This window comes from Blennius ocellaris, assembly GCF_963422515.1.
Source record: "Blennius ocellaris genome assembly, chromosome: 14".
NCBI classification, from domain to species: Eukaryota; Metazoa; Chordata; class Actinopteri; order Blenniiformes; family Blenniidae; genus Blennius; species Blennius ocellaris.
In genome coordinates this window covers 19,050,695-19,064,448 of record NC_137663.1, presented here as the reverse complement: position 1 = coordinate 19,064,448, position 13,754 = coordinate 19,050,695, and the positions used below count along the sequence as shown (strand labels likewise).

The 13,754-nt window shown below is 40.5% G+C and overlaps 3 protein-coding genes across 5 annotated transcripts; 1 reads left to right on the top strand and 2 right to left on the bottom strand.

Moving 5' to 3' along the window:
- Positions 1-579: 579 nt before the first annotated feature.
- sat2b (spermidine/spermine N1-acetyltransferase family member 2b) lies at positions 580-3,012 on the bottom strand. The gene is made up of 6 exons (XM_080509184.1): positions 2,896-3,012; positions 2,708-2,759; positions 1,333-1,416; positions 1,046-1,147; positions 887-927; positions 580-761 (listed from the first exon to the last, which is right to left on the bottom strand). The coding sequence occupies exons 1-6, from the start codon at positions 2,956-2,958 to the stop codon at positions 582-584; spliced, it is 522 nt and encodes a 173-aa protein (XP_080365310.1). The 5' UTR covers positions 2,959-3,012; the 3' UTR covers positions 580-581.
- Positions 3,013-4,346: 1,334 nt separating this feature from the next.
- taf6 (TAF6 RNA polymerase II, TATA box binding protein (TBP)-associated factor) lies at positions 4,347-9,280 on the bottom strand. Of its 3 annotated transcripts, none has more exons than XM_080509429.1 (15): positions 9,095-9,280; positions 7,746-7,926; positions 7,529-7,615; positions 7,261-7,414; positions 7,114-7,170; positions 6,899-7,018; positions 6,681-6,802; positions 6,509-6,586; positions 6,309-6,410; positions 6,034-6,216; positions 5,847-5,921; positions 5,634-5,759; positions 5,379-5,552; positions 5,016-5,207; positions 4,347-4,858 (listed from the first exon to the last, which is right to left on the bottom strand). In XM_080509429.1, exons 2-15 carry the CDS (start codon positions 7,899-7,901, stop codon positions 4,568-4,570), a joined length of 1,917 nt encoding a protein of 638 aa, XP_080365555.1. In that variant the 5' UTR covers positions 7,902-7,926; positions 9,095-9,280; the 3' UTR covers positions 4,347-4,567. The 3 variants fall into 3 exon arrangements, with proteins under 3 accessions (XP_080365555.1, XP_080365557.1, XP_080365556.1); XM_080509431.1 differs by having other exon boundaries at positions 7,746-7,903; XM_080509430.1 differs by lacking the exon at positions 9,095-9,280 and having other exon boundaries at positions 7,746-7,974.
- A 582-nt stretch (positions 9,281-9,862) lies between these two features.
- Positions 9,863-13,289, top strand: mrps31 (mitochondrial ribosomal protein S31). The gene is made up of 7 exons (XM_080508949.1): positions 9,863-10,009; positions 10,800-11,252; positions 11,427-11,579; positions 11,700-11,843; positions 11,930-12,006; positions 12,587-12,727; positions 12,808-13,289. Exons 1-7 carry the CDS (start codon positions 9,897-9,899, stop codon positions 13,041-13,043), a joined length of 1,317 nt encoding a protein of 438 aa, XP_080365075.1. The 5' UTR covers positions 9,863-9,896; the 3' UTR covers positions 13,044-13,289.
- The last annotated feature ends 465 nt before the right edge of the window (positions 13,290-13,754 follow it).

The window sequence follows — 13,754 nt, the reverse complement described above, 5'->3', positions numbered from 1 at the left end:
ATGTGAACAGCAGCCACCGAAAGCTTCCATTTACTTCCACATCTTTAAAGAGGTCAAAGCTGACAGAAAGCATATAATTCAACTTCCATTTTAAAAATCAAAATCAAGCATTAAAACATAAAAATACGTGCAAAGATAGCACGTTTTTTTGTTTTCATGCGATTTTCATCTAACATGAAGCCCATCAAACATGCAGTATTTCCAAGAGACAGGGACTGGCTTTTATGTGCCACTCCTGCACCTTTAACATTTTTGGCTCGACTGCCACCTACTGGATATTATCTGTATAGGCAAAGACTTCAAATAGATTGACAAATACACATCTCAAAACATTATTAGTGTCTGCAATGTAAAAAAAAAAAGAAATAAACTAACATCCAGATGAAGTAAATCAGTTTACAACAATTGTTTTATATACGACGTCTTGATTCTAGATCTGATTTGTGCCTAGGTTTAGCTTGAGATTTACTAATTCAGGAGAAACAACGTTTACTGGGCTTGTGTTTGTGGCATGATCTTATAAGACTGATGACATAATTATAGACAACAGGATATAGTTCACACCGTTCCTTGGCTGTTTCTCACTCTTTAGGAGCTTCATTTGCTAAGTTGTCCAGGTCTTGTCCATCAAACCGTATGAAGTGCCAGCCTTCGCTCACAGTCAGGTCCTGAGCTCCTTTCGCAGCATAGAAGTCTCGGGATGGAGTATTCCAATCCAATACAGACAGCTGCAGTCGCACACACTGCTTGTCCTTCCCCACCTGACAAGAAAAATGCAGTGACATCATTAATCAGGCACTTTTAAGACGTTACGACAATTTCTTTTTTTTTTAAAAAGCAGACAAAAAGTATGCACAAAAACCAGCAGAAAAAAGGGCATCCTTACCTCAGCAACTTTGGAGAGTAAACCCTTGCCAATGCCCTTTCCTACAGAAAACATTGATAAAAAGAAATGTGGAGACTTATGTAAATAACATTTATTAATAGTGCAAAAAAAAAATTATATTCAAGCCGTTCTGTTTAAGTGTCTTAACACGCATCGTACCTCTGAATTCTTGCATCACATACAGGTCCTCCAGGTATATACACCGTCCCCTCCATGTACTGTAGGTGTAAAAATAAAAGGCGTATCCTACAACTGTGAATCCTGTGTGAACAGAAAGGAAACATCCAAATATTTATACAATCTAAAATAACGCCTGAATTTCTGTGCATTGTTTACAACTTGTGACCTACTAAATTTGCATGTTCTTTTATGCAATAAGTAAAAGACTGTTAGTGGTAAGAAAGGTGGAATATAAACCTTTGCATCCACACGGGGAAAAGTCTTACCGTCTTTAGATTTATGCTCGTCGGGCACTTCTGCAACGAGGCATTCAAAGAAAGGATTCTGGCCGAAACCGTCACGCTCCAGCTCTGCAGTGAAACCCAGACACATTTACACAAATGCACATAATCCATGTTTTAACAGAAAAATTATAATAAGTGCATTTGGCCCCATTTATAAAGTGACAATTTGTTGTTGTTTTTTTAACAAGTGAATGACATTTGGAAGCATTGTGATCCACATGTTTGACTTGGTACAGGTTTCACACACAGCCCTCAGCGCTCGCTCTTAACAGTTGAAACGCCAGGTAATTTATACCGAGATGTTTGAAAACAACCTCCAGGCAACAACACATCATCACACCAAGTCACGTATTTCCTCGGTGTGTGTAAAAGCTCTACACATTACTATGTGAAGGAGTGAATACATTCCCTACCTCCTCACATGTAGAACTTTTCACACCATCACCAGCTTGAATTCTTTGTTTCTCATCTTCAATCTGCGGAGGTGTTTGGTCTGTAGGTTTCAACTTCTGTTGGAAATTATTTATTTATGAGCAGGCTGGATGATCACAATGCAGAGTCCATCAAAACAGTGGCACCCAAAAAGTATCGTGTGCAATACACCTAAGAAGCCTCGACCATGCATCGCCATTTCTTTTCAAAATAAGAGGACTTGCATCAGGGTTGGAATTTGTTTCAATTCTCAACGTTTTGCATGAAAGTGGGAGAAAACTATTTTATTATTGTTGAATATGTTAATATGATAGTTTGCAATTATAAGTCTCTCAATCCTTTGTATTTCAAACAACAAACTCTTTCTGACTTTGGTAACAGTATGTGGTTATGACTTTTTAGATAATATACGATTTTGCACTATTAGTGAAAACATTACGAGGATATACGTTTTACAAACAACTTAACAATTTCAAGAACAAATTGCACTTTCTGTGCACCTTCATAACCCCCTCTCCCGGGGGGTATTTCTCCCCAACAAGAAAATCACACAAAAAATCCTGCAAATGTTATAATTTTTGAGAAAATAGCCCGCAAAACCAAGGTTTAAATCTTGAATATTTATGTAAACAAACACAAAACTCCAAGACATACACTGATGCCTCTAGTTTTGCATGCATGTGTATTTCTTTTCACCATTTTCTAGTTTTGTGGATGAACTTTTAGAAAAGAAAACATCAATGAGGCCTGCAGAGTGTCCTGCTGTACCTTCTGGGCCATTCTACGTTGATGATTTATGAACTAGTTGCTCAGTACATGTGTGCTATTCCCGCTCTGGTAAAATAAATAAAAAGTGTAAATGACACAAAAGCTATTTTCCATGGAGGTCCCCTGTATTTTCCTCTATAAAAACACAGTACAGTACCTTCATGGGAGATCTCCACCTGGTCCGGCATGTTTTCATAAACCGCCAACTCCTGAAATTAAAATGTTTTCAGTAAGCAATCTGTCAAACAAATCGTGCATGTAAACGCTGATGAAAAGTGTTTTAAACGCGCAATTAAAGCTCGTGAATGTCGTTGTCGTAAAGCGACTTTAGCGATCCTGACCCACCGTGATCATCCTCGATATGTCTCTGCAGTCCTCTTTCGTCGCAGCACGAATTCTGAAATTCATCTCGACAGCAGGAGCGGAAAGCTTCAACTCGGCTTCTTCTGACTTTGCGTTGAGTTTTCAGTCGACTCTCCACGTGTTCACCGGTAAACTCAAGCGACACAACACTGACATTCACGGCGTTTGTAAACCGGAAGCGCTTCGAGTAGTACTTCCGGTTTTAAAACTAAGACGAAACGTCGATTTAATGATGGGAGCTTATCGGTAAAGATGATATGATATAGTTAATTCAAGCTCCGAAAACAACAATGTGTAACTAATTTATAGAGTCCACGCTTTAGCATCATCTCTAATATTCTTCAACAAATTGCATACGTATTTGAAAAAAACACCAACAACTCTCTCTCTCTCTCTCTCTCGGACATAAAGCCTTAATAATATTGTGCACCAACAACATTTCTTTTCAAAAGTCGTGGACTTGTTTTAGGTTTGGAAGACGTTTCAGTTCTCATCTAAAAAGCTTCATCAGTTTTGAGAACCTGTGCACGAAACAAGAAAATTAGACTTAGAACGATTTGCCTGCTATGTTTTAATTATAATACCGCATGCATTCAGATATCGTGCAATGTTTATATTTGATAGACTTAAATAAAAGGATTATTCATGATCATGATTTTTGAGAAAATGGCCAAAAAACCCCAAGGTTTGTATCTTGTGAGATGAAATCCTGTAGAAACTTGACTAAACTATGAAGCTTTAGGAAAACATTAACGATGATCGTGTCCTTTTGCTGTATCTGCTGGGTCATTCTACATTAATGATTTATGAGCTAGTGGCTCAGCACATGTGTGCAATTCCTGCTCTGGGAAAATAAAGTCTATGATTCATCAGTGTAAATGACACACTAAAGGTCTATTTGACAAAGGTCCCCTGTATTTTCTCGGTCGTTGTAGTAAAGCGACTTCAGTGATCTTGACTTGATCCTCAATGTCTCGTGTCTTTTGTCGCAGCACATATTCTGAAATTCACCTCTATAACAGGGGCAAAAACTACAACTCGGTATTTTCTGACTTTCCATTCAGTTGTCAGTCAAATGTATACGTTTAACTGAAGCGACACAACAAACATTCACTGAGTTTACAAACCGAAAGTGCTTCGAGTCGTCTTTCCAGTTTCGAAATAGGACAAAACATTCAGATTAAAATCAGAGCTTAGTCATAAAGATAAGTTAATTCAAGCCCCTTAAAACAATTATGTATGACTAATTTATAAACGATAGGAAAGATATAAACTAAGCATAGATTATATATCTTGTGACGTCAACACATCAAACATTTCATACTTATGATATAAAACATATCCACAAAAAGGGTTTCATACAAAATCTGATTTATTGTAGGGTAAAAAAAAAAAAAAAAAGAACATGAAATCAATTAGAATATAAGCTGAAACATAAAAGATATCACAGATTGATCCATTGATTTTTTTTTTTTTTTTTTTGTTGGGCATCGATATATTTTCAATGTCTGGTCACATTTTACTCTTCATCAGCCAAGAGTTCTCGTATCCCCCCCCTCCAGAGTTAACCCTTTCAAGTTCAGCCCAAACACATCTCCTCGTGTGTTCAGCTGCTCCAACATGGTAAGAATCTCCACTATCAATACAAATAGTCTCAGTGTGGCGACTGTGTGCTCGCTCCCGGAGACTCGGACCGGTCTAGCTTCATCCCTGTGTCTAATGAGGTCGAGGAAATTGAGGTGGACAGCACCGAGCTCTTGGGCTCCAGAGAGGAGGAGGCAGATGAAGGCAAAGATACGACGATGTACTTCTGCATTGGTCGTGAACTCGTCAGTCCGGGGCCACTGCCGGAGTCCAGCTTTACCAGAGGCTGCAGGGTGGAAGTCGCACTGGGAACCGTACTGGTAACTGGTGAGGCCGACTGGGAAGAGCTGATGGTTATGACCTGCAGGAAGGAGGAAAAGAAGAAATGTACATTCTGCTCTGTATATATATATATATATATATATATATATATATATAGCGATCAACACAGGGATATAAAAGCACCCTTCCAGCGCTGTCAACATTTCGGTGGACGTGAAACTGAAAAACTGAAGTACCTGCTGGGTGGAGGCAGCTCCAGCACTGGTTGCCATGACGATGTACTTTGTCGCTGGGGGAGAGGGCTGCGATGGAGTACCAGGCCGGGGGGACATCAGGGTGAGTGAGCTTGGTACCTTGATGATACTGGGAGTGCGAGGACCTGTCGACCCACTTAGCCCACTTTGAGAGACTGACAGGGTGGGACGAGGCTGCAACAAAGAGTCACCGGGCGTTTAGAGACGGCACTACATGACTTTACATTCACGTGTTTTCTCAATTACACAATCCCTGTTGGCCTGTGGTTTCACATCAACTTAATTTAGTAGTCCTTCTACACCAGCTTGTATTATAACGGACAGTTCTAAACCGGTCGTCAGTACCTGTGTGATTGTTAACGTGGTCCTGTTGACTTGCTGAGCTTGCAACGCCGCTTGAGTCCGGGCCTTCATTACATGAGAGCAGAGCATCGGCCCAAGGTAACCGTAGTCTGTCCGATACTGCTCCAAGTTGTCTGCCTGAGGTCGTATCTTTGCAATGACACTGGCGCAGTGTTTCTTTAAAAGAAAAAGACAAAGAAAGGGTCAACGTAATTCAAACGACGAGGTGCGAGATGCTATCGTAGTTTGATTTATTACCAGCAGGAGGCTCTGAACATGGTCAGCGCCGATCTTATCAATGTTGGAGACAACAGGTCCTTCATTCACTGCTTTGATGCGAGCACCCTCTACAGTAAGCCGAGGAAGGATCAACGTCTTAATTACCTGCGAAGAGCAAAAAGCAGGAGGTTGGCACCAATATGAAGCAAAAACAAGGGAAGAAAAAAAAAAAGCTAATAAATTTTCATTTACATCTGCTCCCAGTTCAGCGAGCCCAGCGATGCAGCCGTAACGTGTCGTCCACTGAGTTTTCTCGTCCAACCAACTCTGAAAACAGATCGATATAATTTAAAGGATTAGATGGTTTTCTTGTATTAATATAAAGTCAAAAAAGACTAAGAGTCTTTGACTCAAAATATGTCGCGATGCCTAAACTCACCTTGGTGAAAGTCTTGGTAATCCGGGACTGGATGTTGTTGGTTGTCGTACTGAAAGTTTTACAACTTTGGGCCATCAGACGAGCGGCAAAGTCTCGTAAAGCCCAGTGGTTGTCAACATCGGGTCGTAAACAGAGCTGCTTACTCACTATGCAGGTGACCACCGCTGGGATGAGCTCATGGAGCTACAGGGGGAAAAAAAGAAAAGAAAAAGACTCCATTAAAAGGCATGTTTTGAGTATTATTTGATTAAATTGGCAAGTTTTTTTATACTTACATATTTCTCCAAATACAAAGTTGGGTTGTCCATGAGAGCTTTTACCATCCGCATTAGATAAATCAGAAGAGCTAAGTTGTTTTGCACCACATTTACACGAACCTTTAAGCAGAGCATGAAATCAGCACTTTCAGCAAATACGCAATTATGTTTTTGTGTCATAATTTCTGAACATTAGGTAAAGTTCAAAACATACGTACCCCTTCGGAAATAAATGTGCTGAATCTCGGAAGCATTTGGTACAGTCCAGGATCAGTAGCAATACTCTGCAAGGCTTCCTGTAAATATAGACGATAAATTCTGCTCAATGTCAAGTATTCATTTAACCACTTGTCATTAGTAGAATTGTGCATGTAGAAAACATCGACTGACCGCTCTCTTGGCTTCACAGGAGCCGACACATGCTTCTGTGATCTCTTTGTAGTAGAGCTGCTGTTCGACAGACAGCTCGTGAGTGCTGCGAGGTTTCAACCTTATTAGCCCCTTTTCTTTTCCTGCAAACAAACCCATTATGAAGTGACTCCAATCAACAAAACAGGGTCAGGGAAGGAGAAGATCAAACAAGTTCAATCACATCATCTTGTACACACCTTTGCCATCAGGGGGCGTCGTGCCCTGACTCTTTCCTTGAATTGTGCCTTCCTCCTCCTGACCAGGTTTAACCACTTTGAGGGGCTCTGTAGATTCTGCTTTTTGTTGCTCTTTTGGTACTGAAAGTTGAGAAGTTAAACATGAATCTCGTTTATTTTTTAATTGAAAGACACTGTTTTTACCTTTCCAGGAAGAAAAAAATTATAGGACGAACCTGGAGGTGGATTTTCAGGAATAGAAGGCTGCACTCCCTCAATACTTAACCAGTGAGCTGTGGAACCACAAACATGTTGTTGATTCACCATCCCGCCAACACAGCATGACGGAGTCAAACTGCATGTGCTCCTGATGAATCGCTTACCTTTAAGAGAGACGTCTAGTGGAACTCTGGGGAGCGGTGTGTTTATAATGTCGCTGAGATCGACTTCCTTTTCCTCGTAGAAATGAAGCTCTCTGCCACCACCGCTTGCGAAGCGAAACGGTATAAACTCTTGAGACTGGAACCCATAGAGAGGCTAAAGGAAAAAACAAAACAAAAAAAAAACAAAGCAGCATTTAGATCAACTTCAGTTTTTGTGTGTGATATAATCATGATTTTCACCACAACTGATGTTGACGTGGCCGCTTACCTCCACATTTTTTAGCTTGAGAGCATTATCTATGTCATTGGTGGTTAATTTTCGTCTCTTTCCATGATGCATAAATTTCAGAGCATCCTATATAGAGGGAAGCAATGGAAAGAAACCACAGAGTAAACATTGAACTTGTACCGATGTCAGTTACGATATAAAACAATTCTTAACGCAACGGAATCGACAGCAATTCGGGGCCACATCTGTACATTACCTGTGCAATTTCCTTTATTCGATAGCTGACCTCTTCACTTAGAGCTGCACAGCTCTCCTCCTGCAGCTGTCCTACTCCCACAGACTCCGCCATGGCCTTCATCGACTCTGTGGGAAGGACGACGGAGCACTGCTTCTGCCGACGTTCCTCTGCCATGGCTACCACAACAAAGCACACGGCTCTGCCATTTTAACATAAAAAAAAGCATAACGTGAGCTGTGTGTATGAAAATAATGGTGGGCAAGCTTTCTGGGAGTTGTTTCTTGATACTCCTCTTTCAGTGGGTCAGAAATGTTGGCCTGCTTTCATTGTTGTGACAGCTATGTCTTCATAATACAATTAGTAACCTCCATTAGGACATTGTTGGACAGATAAACTGTTCATTTCTTAAGTGTGAGAGCGGAACTTAAGGCTATTGGCGACAGAGTGGTTATTTGTATCAGAACGAGCACAAGCTTCAATCAAAACATTGACCGCCACATTGTTGATGAGTGTCCCCTTGTAATAAAGTAGCAAGCGATGTGTTTGGGTTACTCTTTTTTTCATTAATTTATTATATAAAATATCCAGGAAGCTGTCTCAAGCTTGATTGTGATTCTTCACACATCAGTTGTACAAAGTAGAAGGAAGTCGAGGTATTGTGATGAGTCTGATGTGGTTTGGTACTAATTTAGTTGCTTAATGGTACAGTATAGCTAATAGGTCGAAGTCTGGTGGGACAACAGGTGATTACCACATAACTAGACAAACAGGTAGAATATAACATAATTATATATGTGTATTCAAGCGTGCAGGCGGGTTTCAGCATAGATTTAAATATTCACCTATATTGATATAAGTTTGTTATTAAACCAAATATTACCACAGTTAAAACGTGTAAACCTAACAAGGTCTGAATAATACAAACATCAGATACAACCCAAACACTGAAATGATGGGACTATGTACATTTCAACTTGATGTGATTGAACAAGCGCCAACATTTTCTCACGAAAGTAAATGCATTTATTTAATATATTGTTGTAAAATTGTAGAATATGGAAAAAAAAGCCCGCGTTTATCTGGTTTGTTGAATACTTGGGAGTGTGTAAACAAACACACTGAGCTTCCCAGAGAGCGGGTTATCCACTTAGACGGAACAACACGGAACTGGCGACAAGCGACACAAAACACACCGCAAAAGTATATTCACCCCGATCACTGAACACTCATTGCACAACTAACCCACGGCATCACTCATGCGCTTTATGTGAACTTAATACATGTTTTAAATTAACTTGTGCTGCACAAAAAAATGGATGTGTGCTAGCTTGCTATGCTAACAACTTAGCTTCCGTTAACGATTTTACCTGTGTGAAGTTGCGCTTATCCTTTAGGAGTCTCTGCGGGAACTCAATCGAATAAAATCGCTCAGTGTATGCAACCGTAAGGGTATGGCAGGGCTGTATCTTCGCTACAAATCTCCATCTTACGGCGTAAATCACAAACTAATTCACCGACTGCAGCTGCAAGCTCCGCCACTGAATTAGCGCTTATGTTCCGTCGCCATTTTGACTCACGTTCAGGCCGAGATATCGCGAGACTTCAACTAAGGAAGGCGGAACCATGGCGAAGCTTGATTATTTATTTATTTATTTATTTATTTATTTATTTATTTATTTATTTATTTATTTATTTATTTATTTATTTATTTATTTATTTATTCAAATGGGATGGAATAGAATGGAACTAGTTTATTAATGTTAGAGGTAAATTCTATCAAATCAAATACGTAATAATACTAAATATCAATATGTATAGAGTACCTCTTTATATTTGTATAAAGAGGTACTGTAAATAAATATTGATGAGTGCACAAGCGGATAATGTGAACAAAAAAGTCCAATGCTGTCTCTGGTGTCTAAGTGCTTTATAATCTTGTCGGTGAACAATTTGCAAAGCTCCTAATTAAATTATCTAACGAACAACGAAGCGTTTCATGATTAAAAAAAATGTTTTAAGTATGTAGGTTTCTAAAGAGAAACCTGAATTTAAATAAGAACACAGTGGAGACCGGAACCTTTGATTCTCCTTGAGTTTCCTGGGGTGACCTTATGCCGTTGCAACAGAGACGAACGTCTGGAGCGTGGAAGGACGTTGCTTGAAATAATCATGTTTAGGTTTTTATTTCGGGCCGTTTCTGCGCCTGGATGCCCCTCGGTCGGTGTTTATGATTTGTGTTTGTCGGCGGCTAAATGTGACAAAGCTTCAGCTCCAGTTTTCAGGTGAGTTCTGACATTTACGGTCATCAGGACTCAACAAGCAAAACTGATGAACAGATTTAACATTACCACTGCAGCAGTTCGTGCGAGCCACTCGTTGAAGAACGTGTTAAGATGTTAGATTAAGATTGGATAGATTTAACTTGTTTATATAATAACTGTGACGATCACGGTCATCAGGTACATTATCTGTTTTGGTGGGCGGGACCTTCAGATTGACGTTTACTTCAGACGTATCTTTTCACATGGAGCTCAATGTAAGTTTATAGTCACGGAGAGAAAAGGGTCTATCCCAACAAACTTGCACACGTTTATGTTGTGCTTGTGGAGGATGTCTAGACCATGAATCAAACTTTTTCCAAATTTCAAGCTGCAACCCATGAAATATTTAGTAACATGGTAAATGTGACACTTTCCAACATGTTTTGTTATACTTAACTACTGTGCATTGGTGTTTACTTCTCATTTAAATCTCTGCCTTCATCCGCCAGTTAAAAGCGTGTTGAAATGTTAAGGCTTCGATAAGATCCTTAGGTTTACATTACCAGTGACATGTTAAAGGTCACACAAAGTGAAGTGGTTATTAGCTTAAAAAAAAAAAGCGGAACATGAGTTGAGACTGAACACTCTCAATTGTGAGTGACCTTTTAGCAACAATTCATTGTGCACACAAGTTATTCTAGGCTAAAATAACGTTAAGTTGGACATTTCTTTGTTTCTTAATTTAACTTCCATTCAGATGTTCACAATCCAAAAGTGTCAAGAAGATGAGTATTTCTGTTTTCCTTCTCAGGTTTGCGAATGGAGGAGGAGTGAAGGCTCTCAGGACAAGCTCCGTCCAATTATGTGATAAGAAAGACGGTGACGTCCCCTCCATCCAGGATCAGACGACAAATGCGGAGAAAATTGGCGGCCCAGTTGATGCAGACCAACCAAAGATGACAGAGCAACAGCAGGAGACGGTGGTGTTAAAGGCAGTGGAGGAGACTGTCACAGAGCAGCAGGTGGAGGAGAACAGTGAACAAGTTGAGGCTAAACAAACACAAGTCAAGACAGAGGCGGCAAGGAGCGGGAAGGAGAATCTCCTGGAGCTTCTTGGAGCCATGAAAGTGGATGTTACCAGTAAGAGGAAGCTTAAAAAGCCGAAGACGACACAGACTTATAATGCACAGCCGAAGTCCAGGCCGGCGATGGAGAGCACCTTCAGTATGTTCCAGCAGGCGACAGGAGAGGCTTCATCCAAGAGGTGGGAGAAAAGCTGGAGGATAAAACATTTCATCCCCGTTATGCAGCAAAAAGAACATTAAGATGATGCGTGAACACACAGTGACTTTGATATTGTATTGGCCTGCAATCTTGTGTTTGACAAGATTCCTCACTTCCTTCACCGATTCCAGCCTTTCTGCGTTGTGTTTGACAGTGAAAGCTTGGATCCTGGTCTGGTTTCAGCAGCAGCTGCAGCCGCTTCTACTCTCCCAAACCAGAAGCAGGCCCAGTCAGAGCTGCTCAAGCAGCTGCTGAAGCGTAAGGCCATGACTGAAGCGCAGAAGAAAGGGGACGCCAGCGATCTTGGGTGTGTGTCGAGTGTCACTTCACATTTCTGAAGTAATTGTTTGGGTTAGGGTTAGGGATTATTATGAGTGAAATGAAATGAAAACAATCCATACTGACGGGTCCCACCATATTTTCTCAGAGAGATTATCGCCGACATGAAGGTTGGAAGGAGCTCCAAGCGACAGAACAACTCACCGGCCGGTCAGATCCTGTTTGATGACGACGGGCGAGGATACATGCCAAGCAGAGGAATCACTTCTGAGCTGGCCAGTGTGCAGAGACGGTAAAAGCACTGATCATACCTGTTTAGTTCCTTTTCTGAAGAGGGGCTCTCGTGTTCAAAATGTTTTGTTTATTGTTTTTTCTCAGGAGGAGCTTGTTCTCTGGGAAAAGGCTCGGCATTTTTTCCCCTCCCACTGACGAAGACGCAATTGAATCAACAGATGGTAATACAGATATTTAACTATTTTAATCATTAAAGCAATGCTGATATTAATTACTCTTTGCACAAGAGAGTCATTTGTTGTGTTTGGGAATTGTCTGTTTTTTAAAATAAGATTTGGATGTGGGATCCAAAGATGTTTATCACATTGCAGCTCAGTGGCTCCTCCCAGTGTTCAAGTAGAGTGAGATCTTCATTTCTAATCTGGATTTTCCTGCCAATTAATAATAATAATAAAAATAATAATAAGTTTATTTATACATCACTTAAATAATAAAGCAGACGTAGTACAGTATAGTGTTGTTGTGTTCTGCCGCTGTAACATGGAATAACCCCAAATCCATCTATCCAGCCAATCATCTGTCACTCTGTCTTTTTCTTCCAGTTTCTTTGTTTTTATAGATTTTATTTTAGTTGTAGATTAAATTTTTCGAGCCTTACCTGATATATTGTCCAGTTTGTGGGGATACTATAAATGTTGCCTTTGCTCCTTCTGGATATAAAGATTTGAGAAGTTTGACATCCTATAACAAATTTAAGTCGTTTGCAACATCTGCTCATTAAAAGTGATGTCATACTTTCAGCCCGGCCAACTCTGTGGGACGTTGACTTTGCACATCAGATGTCTCTATCATTGAACCATTTGCCTCGCAATGGGATCGAGGAAATGATCCAGTGGACCAAAGAGGGCAAAACGTGGCTGTATCCAATCGATAATGAAGCCGGTGAGTAATCCGACCCGGATCTGATTTTAACGAACAGTTTGGCAGATTGACACATTGGAAGTTCTCTTTCTTTGCGTTAGGTCTGGAGGAAGAGGCCAGCGTCTCGTTCCACGAGCACGTCTTCTTAGAGAAGCACCTGGAGGGCGGCTTCCCTCGACAGGGGCCAGTGCGTCACTTCATGGAGCTCGTGGTTGCCGGTCTGTCCAAAAACCCCTACCTCACCGTGCAGCAGAAGAAGGAGCATATTTCTTGGTTCAGAGACTACTTCAGTCAGAAAGAGGAAGTCCTCAAGGAAGCTGACGTTTACCTAAATTAAACTAGCGACGGTTTACTGGAGTTTCCTGATTTTGCTGGATGTGGGCTCATAAAAACAGGAACATTTTCTCAACAGTCGTGTGCCGTCTCGCTCCACACAGGTCAACCGGTTCAAGCTTTGATTTCTGGAGACGGTTAAACGGGACTTCAAATCAAATCTCCATTCCAACGCTGCTTTTTCCACGCAAACAGGAAAAGACTTCCAGAAACAAAAATGTTAACATGATCACAACCTCAAAATAATAAAGTGCAACTGACCTTCTACTTTTGTGTTGTGTTTCCGTGGGTCTATGAACTGTTACTTACAATAAGAGCATTGGAACATATGGCCAATATACTCTTGTCAGTTAAAACAATGCTACTGTTTAGCTGAATGGTTAAATGATGCTATCAGTATGTGGATAATAATTTACTTACCTGTCCGGATCATCTGCAAACTGACTGATCATCTCTCTGTAGAGGTGATTTCTTGTGGTGCAGAATATATATGATCAAAATGTGTATATTTCCGTGAAACCAAACACTTGCTACCAACAATGACTACAATCTCAACGTAAGGCTAATTTTAATGAAACCTTCGAGTGCAGAATACAATGAAATGTTTACAAAACATCTCCTAAAGCTGTTGCATTATGCATGTTTTTACAAACTCGTGACTTTGAGGCGAGTGACGTTGTCTATTGGCTTTAAGAGCATTTTCCCTTCTTGGCCG

What these genes read in the sequence shown, in the direction of transcription:
- sat2b (XM_080509184.1), bottom strand. Translation starts at nt 2,958, where the DNA reads ATGAATTTCAGAATTCGTGCTGCGACGAAAGAGGACTGCAGAGACATA. An exon ending in GGTGGAGATCTCCCATGAAG is followed by an intron (nt 1,417 to 2,707) that starts GTACTGTACTGT and finishes GTTTCACTGCAG; the next exon opens with AGCTGGAGCGTGACGGTTTC. An exon ending in CGAGCATAAATCTAAAGACG is followed by an intron (nt 1,148 to 1,332) that starts GTAAGACTTTTC and finishes CTGTTCACACAG; the next exon opens with GATTCACAGTTGTAGGATAC.
- taf6 (XM_080509429.1), bottom strand. Translation starts at nt 7,901, where the DNA reads ATGGCAGAGGAACGTCGGCAGAAGCAGTGCTCCGTCGTCCTTCCCACA. An exon ending in ACTAGACGTCTCTCTTAAAG is followed by an intron (nt 7,171 to 7,260) that starts GTAAGCGATTCA and finishes GTGGTTCCACAG; the next exon opens with CTCACTGGTTAAGTATTGAG. An exon ending in TTACCAAGACTTTCACCAAG is followed by an intron (nt 5,922 to 6,033) that starts GTGAGTTTAGGC and finishes ATCTGTTTTCAG; the next exon opens with AGTTGGTTGGACGAGAAAAC.
- mrps31 (XM_080508949.1), top strand. Translation starts at nt 9,897, where the DNA reads ATGTTTAGGTTTTTATTTCGGGCCGTTTCTGCGCCTGGATGCCCCTCG. An exon ending in GGAGAGGCTTCATCCAAGAG is followed by an intron (nt 11,253 to 11,426) that starts GTGGGAGAAAAG and finishes TGTGTTTGACAG; the next exon opens with TGAAAGCTTGGATCCTGGTC. An exon ending in CTGGCCAGTGTGCAGAGACG is followed by an intron (nt 11,844 to 11,929) that starts GTAAAAGCACTG and finishes GTTTTTTCTCAG; the next exon opens with GAGGAGCTTGTTCTCTGGGA.